The sequence below is a fragment of the Enhydra lutris genome, unplaced genomic scaffold, assembly GCF_002288905.1.
Source record: "Enhydra lutris kenyoni isolate GAN:26980312 unplaced genomic scaffold, ASM228890v2 scaffoldscaffold19, whole genome shotgun sequence".
NCBI classification, from domain to species: domain Eukaryota; kingdom Metazoa; phylum Chordata; class Mammalia; order Carnivora; family Mustelidae; genus Enhydra; species Enhydra lutris.
This window is the reverse complement of record NW_019154103.1, coordinates 19,798,691-19,815,095: the sequence shown is the minus strand read 5'-3', so window position 1 is coordinate 19,815,095 and position 16,405 is coordinate 19,798,691. Positions and strand designations below refer to the sequence as shown.

The 16,405-nt window shown below is 38.9% G+C and overlaps 2 protein-coding genes across 4 annotated transcripts in view; one reads left to right on the top strand and one right to left on the bottom strand.

Moving 5' to 3' along the window:
• Positions 1–1,994, bottom strand: part of LOC111148369 (arylsulfatase family member K) — a 43,633-nt gene extending 41,639 nt beyond the window's left edge. The window contains exon 1 of the mRNA XM_022504869.1: positions 1,857–1,994. Coding sequence (XP_022360577.1) covers positions 1,857–1,994 — 138 coding nt within the window. The remainder of the gene's footprint in view (positions 1–1,856) is intronic.
• Positions 1,995–2,260: 266 nt separating this feature from the next.
• LOC111148327 (tetratricopeptide repeat domain 37) overlaps positions 2,261–16,405 on the top strand; it is an 88,413-nt gene continuing 74,268 nt past the window's right edge. For all 3 annotated transcript variants that reach the window (XM_022504834.1, XM_022504832.1, XM_022504831.1), the window contains exons 1-3: positions 2,261–2,299; positions 7,565–7,626; positions 10,380–10,547. The gene's annotated coding sequence lies outside the window, so the exon portion shown is untranslated. The remainder of the gene's footprint in view (positions 2,300–7,564; positions 7,627–10,379; positions 10,548–16,405) is intronic.

Genomic DNA, 16,405 nt, shown 5'->3' with positions numbered 1-16,405 from the left:
GATTGGGGCCCTAAGTTGCTACATATATGTTTAAATACTATATATATTTATCCAAATATGTATAAAATATAGAATGTATATACATTATATATTTAACATATATATATCCATATATATATTTATCCATATATATGGATAAAGAAACCAATCATGTTACTATAGTTAGCAACCAAAATATTTGGTGTAAAAGAGATACAAGAGCAAAAATCAAAGTATTAATAACCCCGTAATCTTAAATTTGAGTTGAAACTATCAACATGATCTCAGGTTTTCTTTTTCTTTCTAATATATGTACTTTCTAGATCTGTCCATTGAAAGGGTCTAAAAGCAATGAAAAATCGGAACACCTAGATTATAGTCAAAACACAGGATAGGACAAGAAATACACAAGATGGACAGGGAAGTCTATCAAAGTAAGCTGCTGAAGATTATTAGGAATGGATTAAAAAAAACTTAGGAACAACCTGGAGGGTCTTTCACTAACCAAAATGGGACATTTTTTAACATCAATAAGTAAAATGATTGCAAAGCATTTAAACACAAATATATAAAAACCTATGTATTCATACTATACTGAAAAACAAACAAACAAACCTCTCAAAATATTTCAGTCATCTTTGGAAGTTCCTAGGATGCTTTGATACACCACCCAAATTACCTTTAGGGATGAAAGAATGCCTCCACTAATGAGAGTTGCCTTGCCCAAAATCCTGCCTCTTTCTGGGAGCGGTGCACAACTAATGGCCATCCAACATTAAGTATAAAGCCCTAGCCCCCTCACCCCAAATGGAAACAGTTCTGAAGCATCAAACTGGTTTGAGAATTACCCATAAAGTCAGCTGGGAGGCTTCTATTGAGATAGTGACAAAACTTAATTTCTCTCTCTTTGCACAATCCTTCCTTCCTTCCTTTCCCTTTGATCTCAGGAGCACCCCCTAAGAAAATTTTTCATGTTGATCTCCAATACTGTTTGTTCCCTTAATTTAGATAATTGTAAAGATTACTTTGAATAATTTTCTCAACAAGTCCGATGGGCATATCCTAACTTTAATCATCACAGGTTAATCAATGAGAAAGGCAATAGAACACAGTGATTTGTACTCTTTTGGTGCAGACATGCTTAACACCAACAATCTATGTGACCGAAGTAACATCCAGTGGTAATAAACTAGTATTTTAACTCATAACAGAACATTTGTCTAAGTAGTAGTGTTTAAATCACGGATAATACTAGAAGTTTCAGGTAATGTAGACACAAGTATTCTTTCGGATGACGTCTTGGCAAAGTTCCAAAGCCTGTTCAAGTTTGTGATTAAACCACAATAACACACCCACACAATTCACTTGGAACCTGAGGGAGTGAATCAAATTACATCAACTAACGCACTTAAATCAGCACTAACAGGATTATCAGATACCTGAGTGATTGTTAACTTTCTTCGTTTCTCACCCAAACATGAATTCCTGTAAATCTGAAGTGGGAAATGACCCCTGGGAAGCTAACATGCTTTTATGAAGACGCAGAATGTTATTTTCCCCCACAATAGACTCAAACCGGGGTACAGATTTAAAGTGCATCAGTAGTGATAAAATTAGTGGGTCGAGGTCAGCATTAAAAAAAAAAAATGCAAAGGTGCTGTCAGATACATTGTATTTATTAGATTATTGTTTTATATGTACGTAGTTTACGGGTGTATGCGGGGCCTCGAAATAAAATGCATTTTTTACTTTGCATCGGGATAGGATAAGTTTGGCAGTCTCAGATTCTGCTCCTTAAAGCCTGCAGCACAGGAAAAGCTGGGGGCCGGTTGCTAGTCTGGAGTGGGACACCCACTTTCTTGCTTCTCGGTACTTACGAAGGAGTCGCTCACGACTAGCACCACGTTGGGTGCAGCGGACCAAACCCGAGCAGCTCCTCGTCTCTGTCCACCTGCCCGGGGGTCTGGTGCTGCCAGCGCCGAGGTTGCGACCACCGACACCCAGAGGAGCAGCATCGCAAGGAGCCGTTCAGAAACCCTCGGCGCTCCGCCCGCCGCCTGCTTCTAGGAACGCCTCTGGAAAGAGGGCGGGGATCACATTCTCCTAGCGCTTTTCCCACAGAACTACAATTCCCAGCAGGCTGGGCGTAAGCACATGCGCAAAGGGGGGAATTCCCGGCCTTAACTCACGTTAAGACCTTTTAAGCAAATACCGAGCGAACGAAAAACTCGGTCACTTGCAGTCACGTGAACGATGTTTGGTGAATGCGCATGCGCTCGGATTCCAGCCTTGGCGTTTGGAGGAGAAGCATCTGTCCCAGGTGGGTTAGGGTCGCTGAAGCTTTTGCAGAAGTTGGAGCCAATACGCGGTTGAAATGGTACCTACAGAGAGAGAGGGTCAGGGGCCAGGGCTGGTTATTTTGTGCCGTGCAACCATGGCCGAGTATTAGGACCGTGAACTGGGCAATGATGAGGTGGCAGCGCGTCTGTCACTTAAGTTAGGTGGGGCGGTTCTTTGTGGGGCCTCTGGCTGGACCGTCTCAGGTGCAGTGTGGATTCGGGGGGCTCCTCGAATACATTTCCCCAAAGAAATTTCTAGCCTGCCTCATCTTACTGTCAGTGCAGGAAGGGTTTATCGTGCTCGGGTGGAGTGAGGAACGGGGCCTAGTCAGTTTCATGTTCTAGGAAGAGCTTAGGTGCATCTTGTCCGCGGAGTGCAAAGGAGAGAAACCGAACAGGCTCCTAAGGGAAGACATACTGAGCTGTGTGATGAGTTCGGTTAATTGACAGGTTCAGAATATCATTGTTTGACTGCAGGAAAATCATTGCTCCCACTTGACTGTTGAGCTACTTTGGAGAGTTCTGGAAGAAGCCGATTTCTGTCCCAAAGCCAAGTTCTCATTTCATTATCATAGTTTCAGATATATAATTTGTTCATCACGTTAGTCATGTGAATATTTTGACAGGAAAAGGGAGTTGCTGTAACCTAACATAAAATCAACTCAATTCTAATACTTTCTGTAATCCTTACTTTGACTATTTTGCAGATAGGAAAACTGAGACTTGGGCAGGTTAAATAATTTACCCAAGACTACACAGGGACCCAGTCTGAGCAGGACTTTAACTTTAGTAGTCTGTGCCCTAAACTCACTACAGTTCTCTGTCCCTAGTTGATAATAACATTTTATGACATTCTGATGAGCTTCAACTCTTAATGTAGACAAATTCTTAATCAAGAAATGTGTTAAAGCTCTTTGTGAGGATTCAAATATATGAACAATAGTTCCTGATCACAAGGAACTTAAACTCTAGGGAAACAAAGCTAACATACCTGGCATTGCAGCCTTATAGCATGGGAGATAATGTAGGTAAGCTACGTAGTGATCAGGTTATGATTCAAAAACTTGTTTTGAGTTAATTTGGAGTGTGGAAATCATTTCACCATAGAAACATTGTTAGCTGACTTTTAGATTTGTGAAGATATGTCCAGCTTTATCTGTGGTGTTGCTGCTATTTCTGTGAACTATGTTTACTCTCTTTGGCTTTGTTTTCACAGGGCTTGTATTCTCAGTTCCCAGTCAGAATGACAGGAACACATCTTTTTCCCCCTCTCTTTCTCTTTGGCATGTCAGTGCAAGCAGGTGCTGCAGTGATTTGGAGGAAGATGGGTATTTTAAGACCCCAGAGACATAGCACTGGAAGAATCTAAGGGGCTTCTAGTCCTAGTACCCATCTGACATTCCGTTCATCCTACAACATTCCTCCCAAGTGAATGGTCCAGTCTGTGCTTTTTAATCTCTAGTGATGGGCATGTACTTCCTTTGAGTAGCCCATTCCACATTTGCCATGCCTGATTATTAAAAGTTCTTATTTTGAGCTGAGGTCTGTCTCCCTCTATTTTTAATCATTCATTGTTCCCTTTCTCTTTATTTTTATGTGAGTAATCTCTCCTTTTCAACAACCCTTTTCGCCTCCTCCTCCTCCAGTCCCCCCTCCCCAAAGCTTTCCCAATTTCGTTTGCTAATTATATAATTGCAGGTTACTTCATTATTTTTGTCACTCTTTTCTGGACATAAAACATTTTTGCTAATCATTATCTGAAAAGGTACTTTTGAGGTGTGTTTGTGTGTATCTTTATGTTTGTTCATGCCTATGTATGTGTTGCATTGAGGGTAGGCACTTTATTACATGTACATTTAAACCATCAGTCAAAGATTTGTATGTTAGAGATTGCTTGCTTTTGTGAGATACTTAACTGTAGTTTAGAAAGATCTTCAATTGAAAGGTCTTGGGATAGATTTTGATTCTTTATAGTTCTTTTAATGTCCAGTATACCCGCAGCACTATATTCTGCTTTAGGAGAGGGAGGCTAAATGTGAAGTTAGTGACTATGTGGAAGAAATTCAGTGTTGTCTTTACCCGCTGTGATTCTGTGAATATTTGTTGATTATCTGCAATGTACTAGACACTGCAGGAAATAAAAGAGAATAATAGAAGTAGTCTTTGCTCCTAAGGAACTTCCAGTGTAGTTGTGGGAAACAAACACACTCACACCCCTGTAAATTTAATAACAGTATAAAAGACATTAAAAATATAGTTAAATGCCAAACATACAAAAAGAAAATCAGAACATCCCAAATTACACTTTGGAAAATGCTGATGTGGCTTCAAAATGTTAATTGCCATTCATTAACATAAATATTCCATAGTAACATAAGTTTTACAAATGCTAGGTTAAACTATCTTTGGATCTTTAGGACTCCTCAGAGCTTTTAGAGTGCTCATATACATTTAGAATTACTTTAGAAGAGAGTGAGATATATAATGTGAAATATTCACAAAATTACTAGATGGTGTGTTAATACCTTTAAGCATGTTATTATTTCTTGGAATGCTTTTTGGAAATGTTGGTTTAAATTGAAAGTGTTAGAAGTTGAGACTAGGTAGATTCATCTGGGAAGGCATTATGCTTGACGCTTGAATTTGGCTTTCAGTTATATGTACCATTTGAGTAGATAGAAGCAGTGTGAACAGGCTGAATAAGAGAGGCAAAAATGTAAAGTGGAAAGTAGTGGGGGACAGTGAAAAAAAGTTGTGTGAGCTGATACTCAAAAAGAGAGTCTTCCTTTCTCAGTTTAGCAAATTGAGAATTACTGCCTTTGGCAGTGGGGAAGCTGAATGTTTAGAGTAGGCTTTGGAAGCTGGACAATCAGCCATTTATTGAGTACATATTACTCTAGTGTTGAACATGTAAGGAACTCCAAAGATACAATACAATTGTTTAGGGTTTTATTAACTTGAGAGACAGGGCATATCGATATAGCATGGTAAAAATTATTGATTAAGTTTAAACTGAATAACTCAACTAATGTTCCATTGGTTCAGAGGCTGGAGTGGTCTCTTTTACAGGATTTGCCCTGGAATGTTTTTCACGTAATTGAAAGAGGGTACTTGTGTGTGATGATAGCCATCTTTTGAAGAACACTGGCAAGAAGGTTACTACTTGAGAGATTAAGGAAGGCGGGATTGGGGATTGTAAATGTGTAGAGAAAGTTTGTAGTAACCATGTGGATTAGAAATAGAAAAAAAAAAGTAGTGAAGTTATTCAGAGGGTTGAAAAAAATCCATGTATAAGTGGACCTCAAGCCCATGTTGTGTGAGGGTCAACTGTGTCTTACGTTCAGGCACTCCATTTATGTGGCTATCAAGTAAGTGATATAATCTTCACTTTACCAGTGAGGAAATAGGCTTAGAGTAGTGAAGTAAGGTGTCCAAATTCCGATTGTATTTGAACCTAGATGTATCTGATTCCTAAGCACATTCTGAACATGTTCAAGTTTTGGCTTGGTGGGTGGGTATGGCAGAGCGAAGGGGCTGACAAAACCTGGGGTGTTTTTTAAGAACAGAGTTGAAGTGACTAATTACCATCAGGGTGGTTTGCGGCTTAAAAAAGTTAGTGTAATGAATAGAGTCAGTTTTTTCACTTTCATTTTACCTTCCCTCCAAACAAGGGTAACCTTGTTTTAACTTTTATTGTACTTCCTTAAACATTATTTGGATCAAAGTTCTGTTTTTTCCATTGAGGCATTTTATTTGCATGTAAGTATTACATCCCTAGGAAAAAAAAAAATCCCAGGATTTTCCCTCCTTTGTATTTTCATCTTGCTTCTTCATGGTCCGTCATGCCAGCTGAGGTGGTCAGCACAGTGAAACCCGTCTGGCAGGATGGGAGCAGATTATTTTGCCATTCTTCTACATCATTGAGTTGTATATCAAACCTGGGGCTGATCGCTCCATACTTGTTTAACCTGCCCCTGGGCTCACAGCAATTTTTCCAGGTCTGTGACCATCAGTGATTTCAAATTTGCCACTGTCACCATGCTTCAGCATTTTGGTTTAGAAACTGGCTGATGACTTTGGAGCATGGCCTAGTAAGAACCTGGTGGTTGCCTCGCTTTTCCGCGTTGTTAATGAACTTAACATCTGCCAGTACATTCACATGCACCATTATGGCAGCATAGAAAGATGGTAGAAAGGTCCTCTTTTCCTTAACAGTTGGACCCTTTTCTCTGGAACTAACCATTCTATTTAAGTATATTGCCAGTGCATGTTTTAGTCCAGTAAGCTCACTTTCTCTTTTTTGTCCATCCCCACCTGCTTCGTGTAAATTTTGTTCATTTCCTAGTTTAAGTGGCATTGCTATTTTTTTAAATGTTTTTTTAAAGATTTTATTTATTTATTTGACAGTGAGAGAGAGAGAGAGAGATCACAAGTAGGCGGGGGGGGGGGGGGGGGAGCGGGCTCCCTGCTGGGCAGAGAGCCTGATGTGGGGCTCGATCCGAGGACCCTGAGATCATGACCTGAGCTGAAGGGAGAGGCTTAACCCACTGAGCCACCCACGTGCCCCGGCATTGCTATTTTTTTATTCAGTGTTTTGGAACTGCTTCCATTCTCTCCATGAAGCATTCTAGATTAATTTTGTTTGACAGAATTTATTCCAGAGATCCCATCAAAAGATACTTAGGATTATATTATGTAGAATTTGTGTTAATATTTCAGATGGTTATTTAGCTGGGTTTTTGACATTTAAGGAAAGTTTTCTCTCTTTTCAATAGATTATAAATTAATCTAGTTACATGATGTGGTCAACATTTTACATATCTATAATTCTTTTTATGGTTTAAAACAGGTTCACTTTAGTGTAGTTAGGCTGCAAATAGGGAGTAAATAAGTACTGTTGATTGTCCTTGATTCATAACAAAGTAGCATAGAAATAGTTGATACCCATTTTTGGCTCATTTTTTTTTTTTATATTGAAGTTTATGTATTTTGAGTTTCTGGAATGTTTTTTGGAACTTTTTCTGATTGCTTATGGAAGTTTATTTTATTATCTGAGGCTATGGGAACACAGACCGATTTGGAAATTTTAGGAAAAAAAGATGAAAAATTGTACCTAATTATTTCTTGTGTTTTAAATTGTGATTGTGAAAATTAAACCTGAATCTGATGTGTTAATAAATTCACTGAGCTTTGGGCTGTTTATCATGCTTTTTATTTGCCTAACTCTCATATTTTGCTTAATTTAGATGACTAATGGTTAAGGAACAATCTGAAATTCAAAAAGAAGAAAGAAGATAATAGGTAAAAGGTAAGTGTCTAGAATCCTAAGTAATAGGTAATTGGAGTCTATTTTTACTTAGTAATTGCTTTTACCAGTTCATTTCAGAAGAAGGGTGTGATGGTGTAGGTTGTTAATGCCAAACTATAGATCATCAAACACCTTTAGATTTTTGTTATTAGATTTAAACGTACCATAGTTTGCTTTTCTGTAGTTAACTTCCATTGTTATTATTGTTATTATTATTTATATTGTTGGGTTTTTTTGCTTTGTGGAGTCTTTGTATCTACACAACAGAATGTAACTTAAGGTTCCATAGCTTTAGCTGGGGCATGTAGGACATAGTAATTCACCCACCTGCATTTGTTACTTTTGAGATTTATCATTTTGGCATGTGTGTCACTTTTTATCTTTTTTTTAAGTGCAGTTGTTGCTACTTTTTATGCTTGCTATGTTGCATAAAGACCCTTTTAGTTTGGTAGTAGAAATCCTTTCACTGAGTTGAAAGTACGAACTGAGGTTTCTGGGTGGCTCAGTCAGTTAAGTGTCTTCCTTTGTCTCAGGTCATGATCCTGGAGTTCTGGGATCAAGCCCTGCATCTGGCTCCCCACTCAGCAGGGAGTCTGCTTCTCCCTCTGCCCCTTCCCCTACTTGTGCTCTCTCTCTCTCTCACTCTCTCTCAAATAAATAAATAAATAAAATCTTCAAAAAAAAAAAAAAAGAAAAAGAAAATGCACAAAATAAGTGCTCTTATTGAAAAAAAAAATGACATGGGGCACCTGGGTGGCTCAGTGGGTTAAAGCCTCTTCCTTCAGCTCAGGTCATGATCCCAGGGTCCTGGGATCGAGCCCCACATCAGGCTCTCTGCTCTGCAGGGAGCCTGCTTCCTCCTCCTCCTCTCTCTCTCTCTCTCTCTCTCTCTGCCTGCCTCTCTGCCTACTTGTGATCTCTCTCTGTCAAATAAATAAATAAAATCTTAAAAAAAAAAAGACTCAAAATTGAGGAGAAAAAATACAAATTATCTGGGGAAAGTGGGTGGGGCTGTGGAATAACATTGAGGACACTTGTAAAAGAGCTAGATTTTTCTTTGAAATGTTGGAAATGCTTGCAATAGAGGGAAGTGTCCCAAAGAGAGGTGTATCATTTTTGTTTGTAGGTTTTTGCTCTATGAATGGAAGTGAGTTTGAGGATACCTGGTAGGTTGGTACATAGGAAAGCTATGTTTAGAAAGTAAATGAATGAGCCTCTCTCTTCTCCACTCCATCTCCCAAAATAGAAAGAAGTTTTTAGAGCTAGAAAGGGGCAGATTATTTTGTCTTTTCAAAAATTAGTTAATCCCCTAAAACTGATCTGTCTCTATGTATCTATATTGTCTATTTCTGTATCTGTATATTTCTCGTTGTGTAATTGTTAGGTGTAGAGGGAGGGCCTAAGTGCTAGCCTCTTAGGCTAAATGCCAAATCAAATGAAGAAGGAATAGGAGGGGAGGAATAGAAGATCCCACTGCAGCAAGGGTAATTGCCATTACAGGTGGAGACATCTGGGGATATGGAAGGGTGTTGAACATTATTAGTTGGTTACCAAGGAAAGAGTGGAGTTTATTTATTGTGGTCTTTAAAAATACCTTATGTAGAGGCATTTAACAGCTCTGTTTTTTGCTGCTGTATTTAAGTCTACACCTGTCTGTGTGTCTTTTTTTTTTCTTAATGACTTTTTTTTTTTAAGATTTTATTTATTTGTTGGAGAGAGAGAGCATGCACAAGCGGTGGGGGCGGGGGAAGGCAGGCAGAGGGAGAAGCAGGCTCCCCACTGAGCAAGGAGCCCAATGTGAGACCTGACCCCAGGACTCTGGGATCATGACCTGAGCCAAAGGCAGGCGTTTAACTGACTGAGCCACCCAGGCATCCCTGTATGACTGACTTTTACCGTCTTCTGTAGTCTAGTGTTCTCATTTGTCCAGTGATCTTCATTTTCTTCTGTTTTCAGCAAGTCTCTTCTGCTTCACTGAGCCCACATTTCTCCTTGAATCCTCCGCATGCCACGTTCATTCCTATTTCTCTGTCTTAGCTAATGCAGTTGTTCTGACTGGAGCAGTTTTCCTTCTTCCCTCCATTCTTAAATCCTGTCTTCTGGTATCTCCTCATTACCTCACACCATACTTCTTTCCTTGAAACATATCTTGCAGTTGTACTCATTATCCTTAGTTCAGCATTTGGTTCTCTAATGACTCGTGTATCTTAGGTTTGGTTTAAATTATATTCTTTAGAGCAAGAGCCGCCTTTTCTATTTCTTTTATGTCATATGAAGTGCATGGCTTGGGGGTTGCATGTACAGTTGGTGGTGGCTGGTTCTGCCTTGTTTGAATGTGCTTCCACTCAAATCCTGTGTGATAAAGATGGTGATCTTTCTTTTCACTAATCTGAATTCTTGTTTGTTTTTGCTTGGTCATATCTTGAAACGGTTTTTGTTCTTTTTTAACTTAATTTTTTCCCCTTGGATGTCTTTTTTTATCCCTTTCTATTGGTCCAGATTAGTTGTCACCATAATTTTTTTTTAAGACTTTATTTATTTATTTGACAGAGAGAGAGACAGTGAGAGAGGGAACACAAGCAGGGGGAGTAGGAGAGGGAGAAGAAGGCTTCTGCTGAGCAGGGAGCCTGACTTGGGGCTCGATCCCAGGATCCTGGGATCATGACCTGAGCTGAAGGCAGACACTTAACGACTGAGCCACCCAGGGACCTTAGTTGTTATCACTGTTGATTTTTTATTTCTCTTCTTTGTAGTCTACAGATTTATCTACCCAAGATAACTTTGGTGTGAGAAAATTTAATTTGAAATCAGAATTGAAATTTGGTGCCTGCTCGTCAGTTTGTAAGCTACAAAAAAAAAAAAAAAAAAAAAAAAAAAATCCAGACGTTTGCAGCTATAAATTTATACAAAGATAATTTCAGGTAAGAGAACAATTTCTAAAATAAGAGCATATGAACTGTGTAGCTTTAATTGTATAATTAATGTAACTAAGCAAAATGTTACTTTTCTGCCTATTTAAGGAATCTGATTGTAGCTGCAAATAAATTGATTTTATATTTTAATTTTTTTATTATTTTGAATCTAACATTCTTTTTTTTTTTTAATATTTTATTTATTTTACAAGTTGACAGAGAGGCAGGCAAAGAGAGAGAGAGAGGAGGAAGTGGCTCCCTGCTGAGCAGAGAGCCTGATGCAGGACTCGATCCCAGGACCCTGAGATCATGACCTGAGCTGAAGGCAGAGGCTTTAACCCACTGAGCCACCCAGGCACCCCATGAATCTAACATTCTTTAAGTCAAAACAGTTATTATTATTGTTATTTTATTTCCCTACTTTTTAAAAATTTTATTTATTTATTTGACATATAGAGATTACAAGTAGGCTAAGAGGCAGGCAGAGAGAGATAGGAGGAAGCATGTTCCCCGCTGAGCAGAGAGCCCAATGTGGGGTCGATCTCAGGACCCTGGGATCATGACCTGAGCCGAAGGCAGAGACTTTTTTTTTTTTTTTTAATTTTATTTTTTATAAACATATAATATATTTTTATCCCCAGGGGTACAGGTCTGTGAATCGCCAGGTTTACACACTTCACAGCACTTATCATAGCACATACCCTCCCCAATGTCCATAATCCCACCCCCCCAAACCCCCCTCCCCCCAGCAACCCTCAGTTTGTTTTGTGAGATTAAGAGTCACTTATGGTTTGTCTCCCTCCCAATCCCATCTTGTTTCATTTACTCTTCTCCTACCCCCTTAACCCCCTATGTTGCATCTCCTCTCCCTCATATCAGGGAGATCATATGATAGTTGTCTTTCTCCGATTGACTTATTTCGCTAAGCATGATACCCTCTAGTTCCATCCACGTCGTCGCAAATGGCAAGATTTCATTTCTTTTGATGGCTGCATAGTATTCCATTGTGTATATATACCACATCTTCTTTATCCATTCGTCTGTTGATGGACATCTAGGTTCTTTCCATAGTTTGGCTATTGTAGACACTGCTGCTATAAACATTCGGGTGCATATGCCCCTTCAGATCACTACGTTTGTATCTTTAGGGTAAATACCCAGCAGTGCAATTGCTGGGTCATAGGGTAGTTCTATTTTCAACATTTTGAGGAACCTCCATGCTGTTTTCCAGAGTGGTTGCACCAGCTTGCATTCCCACCAACAGTGTAGGAGGGTTCCCTTTTCTCCGCATCCTCGCCAGCATCTGTCATTTCCTGACTTGTTAATTTTAGCCATTCTGACTGGTGTGAGGTGGTATCTCATTGTGGTTTTGATTTGTATTTCCCTGATGCCGAGTGATGTGGAGCACTTTTTCATGTGTCTGTTGGCCATCTGGATGTCTTCTTTGCAGAAATGTCTGTTCATGTCCTCTGCCCATTTCTTGATTGGATTATTTGTTCTTTGGGTGTTGAGTTTGCTAAGTTCTTTATAGATTTTGGACACTAGCCCTTTATCCGATATGTCATTTGCAAATATCTTCTCCCATTCTGTCAGTTGTCTTTTGGTTTTGTTAACTGTTTCCTTTGCTGTGCAAAAGCTTTTGATCTTGATAAAATCCCAATAGTTCATTTTTGCCCTTGCTTCCCTTGCCTTTGGCGATGTTCCTAGGAAGATGTTGCTGCGGCTGAGGTCGAAGAGGTTGCTGCCTGTGTTCTCCTCAAGGATTTTGATGGATTCCTTTCTCACATTGAGATCCTTCATCCATTTTGAGTCTATTTTCGTGTGTGGTGTAAGGAAATGATCCAATTTCATTTTTCTGCATGTGGCTGTCCAATTTTCCCAACTCCATTTGTTGAAGAGGCTGTCTTTTTTCCATTGGATATTCTTTCCTGCTTTGTCGAAGATGAGTTGACCATAGAGTTGAGGGTCTATTTCTGGGCTCTCTATTCTGTTCCATTGATCTATGTGTCTGTTTTTGTGCCAGTACCATGCTGTCTTGATGACGACAGCTTTGTAATAGAGCTTGAAGTCCGGAATTGTGATGCCACCAACTTTGGCTTTCTTTTTCAATATTGCTTTGGCTATTCAAGGTCTTTTCTGGTTCCATATAAATTTTAGGATTATTTGTTCCATTTCTTTGAAAAAAATGGATGGTACTTTGATAGGAATTGCATTAAATGTGTAGATTGCTTTAGGTAGCATAGACATTTTCACAATATTTATTCTTCCAATCCAGGAGCATGGAGCATTTTTCCATTTCTTTGTGTCTTCCTCAATTTCTTTCATGAGTACTTTATAGTTTTCTGTGTATAGATTCTTAGTCTCTTTGGTTAGATTTATTCCTAGGTATCTTATAGTTTTGGGTGCAATTGTAAATGGGATTGACTCCTTAATTTCTCTTTCTTCTGTCTTGTTGTTGGTGTAGAGAAATGCAACTGATTTCTGGGCATTGATTTTATATCCTGACACTTTACTGAATTCCTGTACAAGTTCTAGCAGTTTTGGAGTGGAGTCTTTTGGGTTTTCCACATATAGTATCATATCATCTGCGAAGAGTGAGAGTTTGACTTCTTCTTTGCCAATTTGGATGCCTTTAATTTCCTTTTGTTGTCTGATTGCTGAGGCTAGGACTTCTAGTACTATGTTGAATAGCAGTGGTGATAACGGACATCCCTGCCGTGTTCCCGACCTTAGCGGAAAAGCTTTCAGTTTTTCTCCATTGAGAATGATATTTGTGGTGGGTTTTTCATAGATGGCTTTGATAATATTGAGGTATGTGCCCTCTATCCCTACACTTTGAAGAGTTTTGATCAGGAAGGGATGCTGTATTTTGTCAAATGCTTTTTCAGCATCTATGGAGAGTATCATATGGTTCTTGTTCTTTCTTTTATTAATGTGTTGTATCACATTGATTGATTTGCGGATGTTGAACCAACCTTGCAGCCCTGGAATAAATCCCACTTGGTCGTGATGAATAATCCTTTTAATGTACTGTTGAATCCTTTTGGCTAGTATTTTGGCGAGAATTTTTGCATCTGTGTTCATCAAGGATATTGGTCTGTAGTTCTCTTTTTTGATGGGATCCTTGTCTGGTTTTGGGATCAAGGTGATGCTGGCCTCATAAAATGAGTTTGGAAGTTTTCCTTCCATTTCTATTTTTTGGAACAGTTTCAGGAGAATAGGAATTAGTTCTTTAAATGTTTGGTAGAATTCCCCCGGGAAGCCATCTGGCCCTGGGCTTTTGTTTGTTTGGAGATTTTTGATGACTGTCTCAATCTCCTTACTGGTTATGGGTCTGTTTAGGCTTTCTATTTCTTCCTGGTTCAGTTGTGGTAGTTTATATGTCTCTAGGAATGCATCCATTTCTTCCAGATTGTCAAATTTGTTGGCGTAGAGTTGCTCATAGTATGTTCTTATAATTGTCTGTATTTCTTTAGTGTTAGTTGTGATCTCTCCTCTTTCATTCATGATTTTATTTATTTGGGTCCTTTCTCTTTTCTTTTTGATAAGTCTGGCCAGGGGTTTATCGATCTTATTAATTCTTTCAAAGAACCAGCTCCTAGTTTCGTTGATTTGTTCTATTGTTTTTTTGGTTTCTATTTCATTGATTTCTGCTCTGATCTTTATGATTTCTCTTCTCCTGCTGGGTTTAGGGTTTCTTTCTTGTTCTTTCTCTAGCTCTTTTAGGTGTAGGGTTAGGTTGTGTACCTGAGACCTTTCTTGTTTCTTGAGAAAGGCTTGTACCGCTATATATTTTCCTCTCAGGACTGCCTTTGTTGTGTCCCACAGATTTTGAACCGTTCTGTTTTCATTATCATTTGTTTCCATGAATTTTTTCAACTCTTCTTTAATTTCCTGGTTGACCCATTCATTCTTTAGAAGGATGCTGTTTAGTCTCCATGTATTTGGGTTCTTTCCAAATTTCCTCTTGTGATTGAGTTCTAGCTTCAGAGCATTGTGGTCTGAAAATATGCAGGGAATGATTCCAATCTTTTGATAACGATTGAGACCTGATTTAGGACTGAGAATATGATCTATTCTGGAGAATGTTCCATGTGCACTAGAGAAGAATGTGTATTCTGTTGCTTTGGGATGAAATGTTCTGAATATATCTGTGATGTCCATCTGGTCCAGTGTGTCATTTAAGGCCTTGATTTCCTTGTTGATCTTTTGCTTGGATGATCTGTCCATTTCAGTGAGGGGAGTGTTAAAGTCCCCTACGATTATTGTATTATTGTCGATGTGTTTCTTTGATTTTGTTATTAATTGGTTTATATAGTTGGCTGCTCCCATGTTAGGGGCATAGATATTTAAAATTGTTAGATCTTCTTGTTGGACAGTTCCTTTGAGTATGATATAGTGTCCTTCCTCATCTCTTATTATAGTCTTTGGCTTAAAATCTAATTGATCTGATATAAGGATTGCCACTCCTGCTTTTTTCTGATGTCCATTAGCATGGTAAATTCTTTTCCACCCCCTCACTTTAAATCTGGAGGTGCCTTCAGGTTTAAGATGAGTTTCTTGTAGGCAACATATAGATGGGTTTTGTTTTTTTATCCATTCTGATACCCTGTGTCTTTTGATTGGGGCATTTAGCCCATTAACATTCAGGGTAAGTATTGAGAGATATGAATTTAGTGCCATTGTATTGCCTGTAAGGTGACTGTTATTGTATATTGTCTCTGTTTCTTTCTGATCTACTACTTTTAGGATGTCTCTTTGCTTAGAGGACCCCTTTCAATATTTGCTGTAGAGCTGGTTTGGTATTTGCAAATTCTTTCAGTTTTTGTTTGTCCTGGAAGCTTTTAATCTCTCCTTCTATTTTCAATGATAGCCTAGCTGGATATAGTATTCTTGGCTGCATGTTTTTCTCGTTTAGTACTCTGAATATATCATGCCAGCTCTTTCTGGCCTGCCAGGTCTCTGTGGGTAAGTCTGCTGCCAATCTAATATTTTTACCGTTGTACGTTACAGACTTCTTTTCCCGGGCTGCTTTCAGGATCTTCTCTTTGTCACTAAGACTTGTAAATTTTACTATTAGGTGACGGGGTGTGGACCTATTCTTATTGATTTTGAGGGGGGTTCTCTGAACCTTCTGGATTTTGATGCTTGTTCCCTTTGCCATATTGGGGAAATTCTCTCCAATAATTCTCTCCAATATACCTTCTGCTCCCCTCTCTGTTTCCTCTTCTTCTGGAATCCCAATTATTCTAATGTTGTTTCGTCTTATGGTGTCACTTATCTCTCAAATTCTCCCCTCATGGTCCAGTAGCTGTTTGTCCCTCTTTTGCTCAGCTTCTTTATTCTCTGTCATTTGGTCTTCTTTATCACTAATTCTTTCTTCTGCCTCATTTATCCTAGCAGTGAGAGCCTCCATTTTTGATTGCACCTCATTAATAGCTTTTTTGATTTCAACTTGGTTAGATTTTAGTTCTTTTATTTCTCCAGAAAGGGCTTTTATCTCTCCGGAGAGGGTTTCTCTAATATCTTCCATTCCTTTTTCGAGCCCGGCTAGAACCTTGAGAATCGTCATTCTGAACTCTAGATCTGACATATTACCAATGTCTGTATTGATTAGGTCCCTAGCCTTTGTTTGGTACTGCCTCTTGTTCTTTTTTTTGTGGTGAATTTTTCCGCCTTGTCATTTTGTCCAGATAAGAGTATATGAAGGAGCAAGTGAAATACTAAAAGGGTGGCAACAACCCCAGGAAAATATGCTTTAGCCAAATCAGAAGAGATCCCAAATCGTGAGGGGGGAGAAAGGGGATAAAAAGAGGTTCAGAAAGAAGAAAAAAAAAAAAGAAAGAAAGAAACAATTAAAAAAAGAA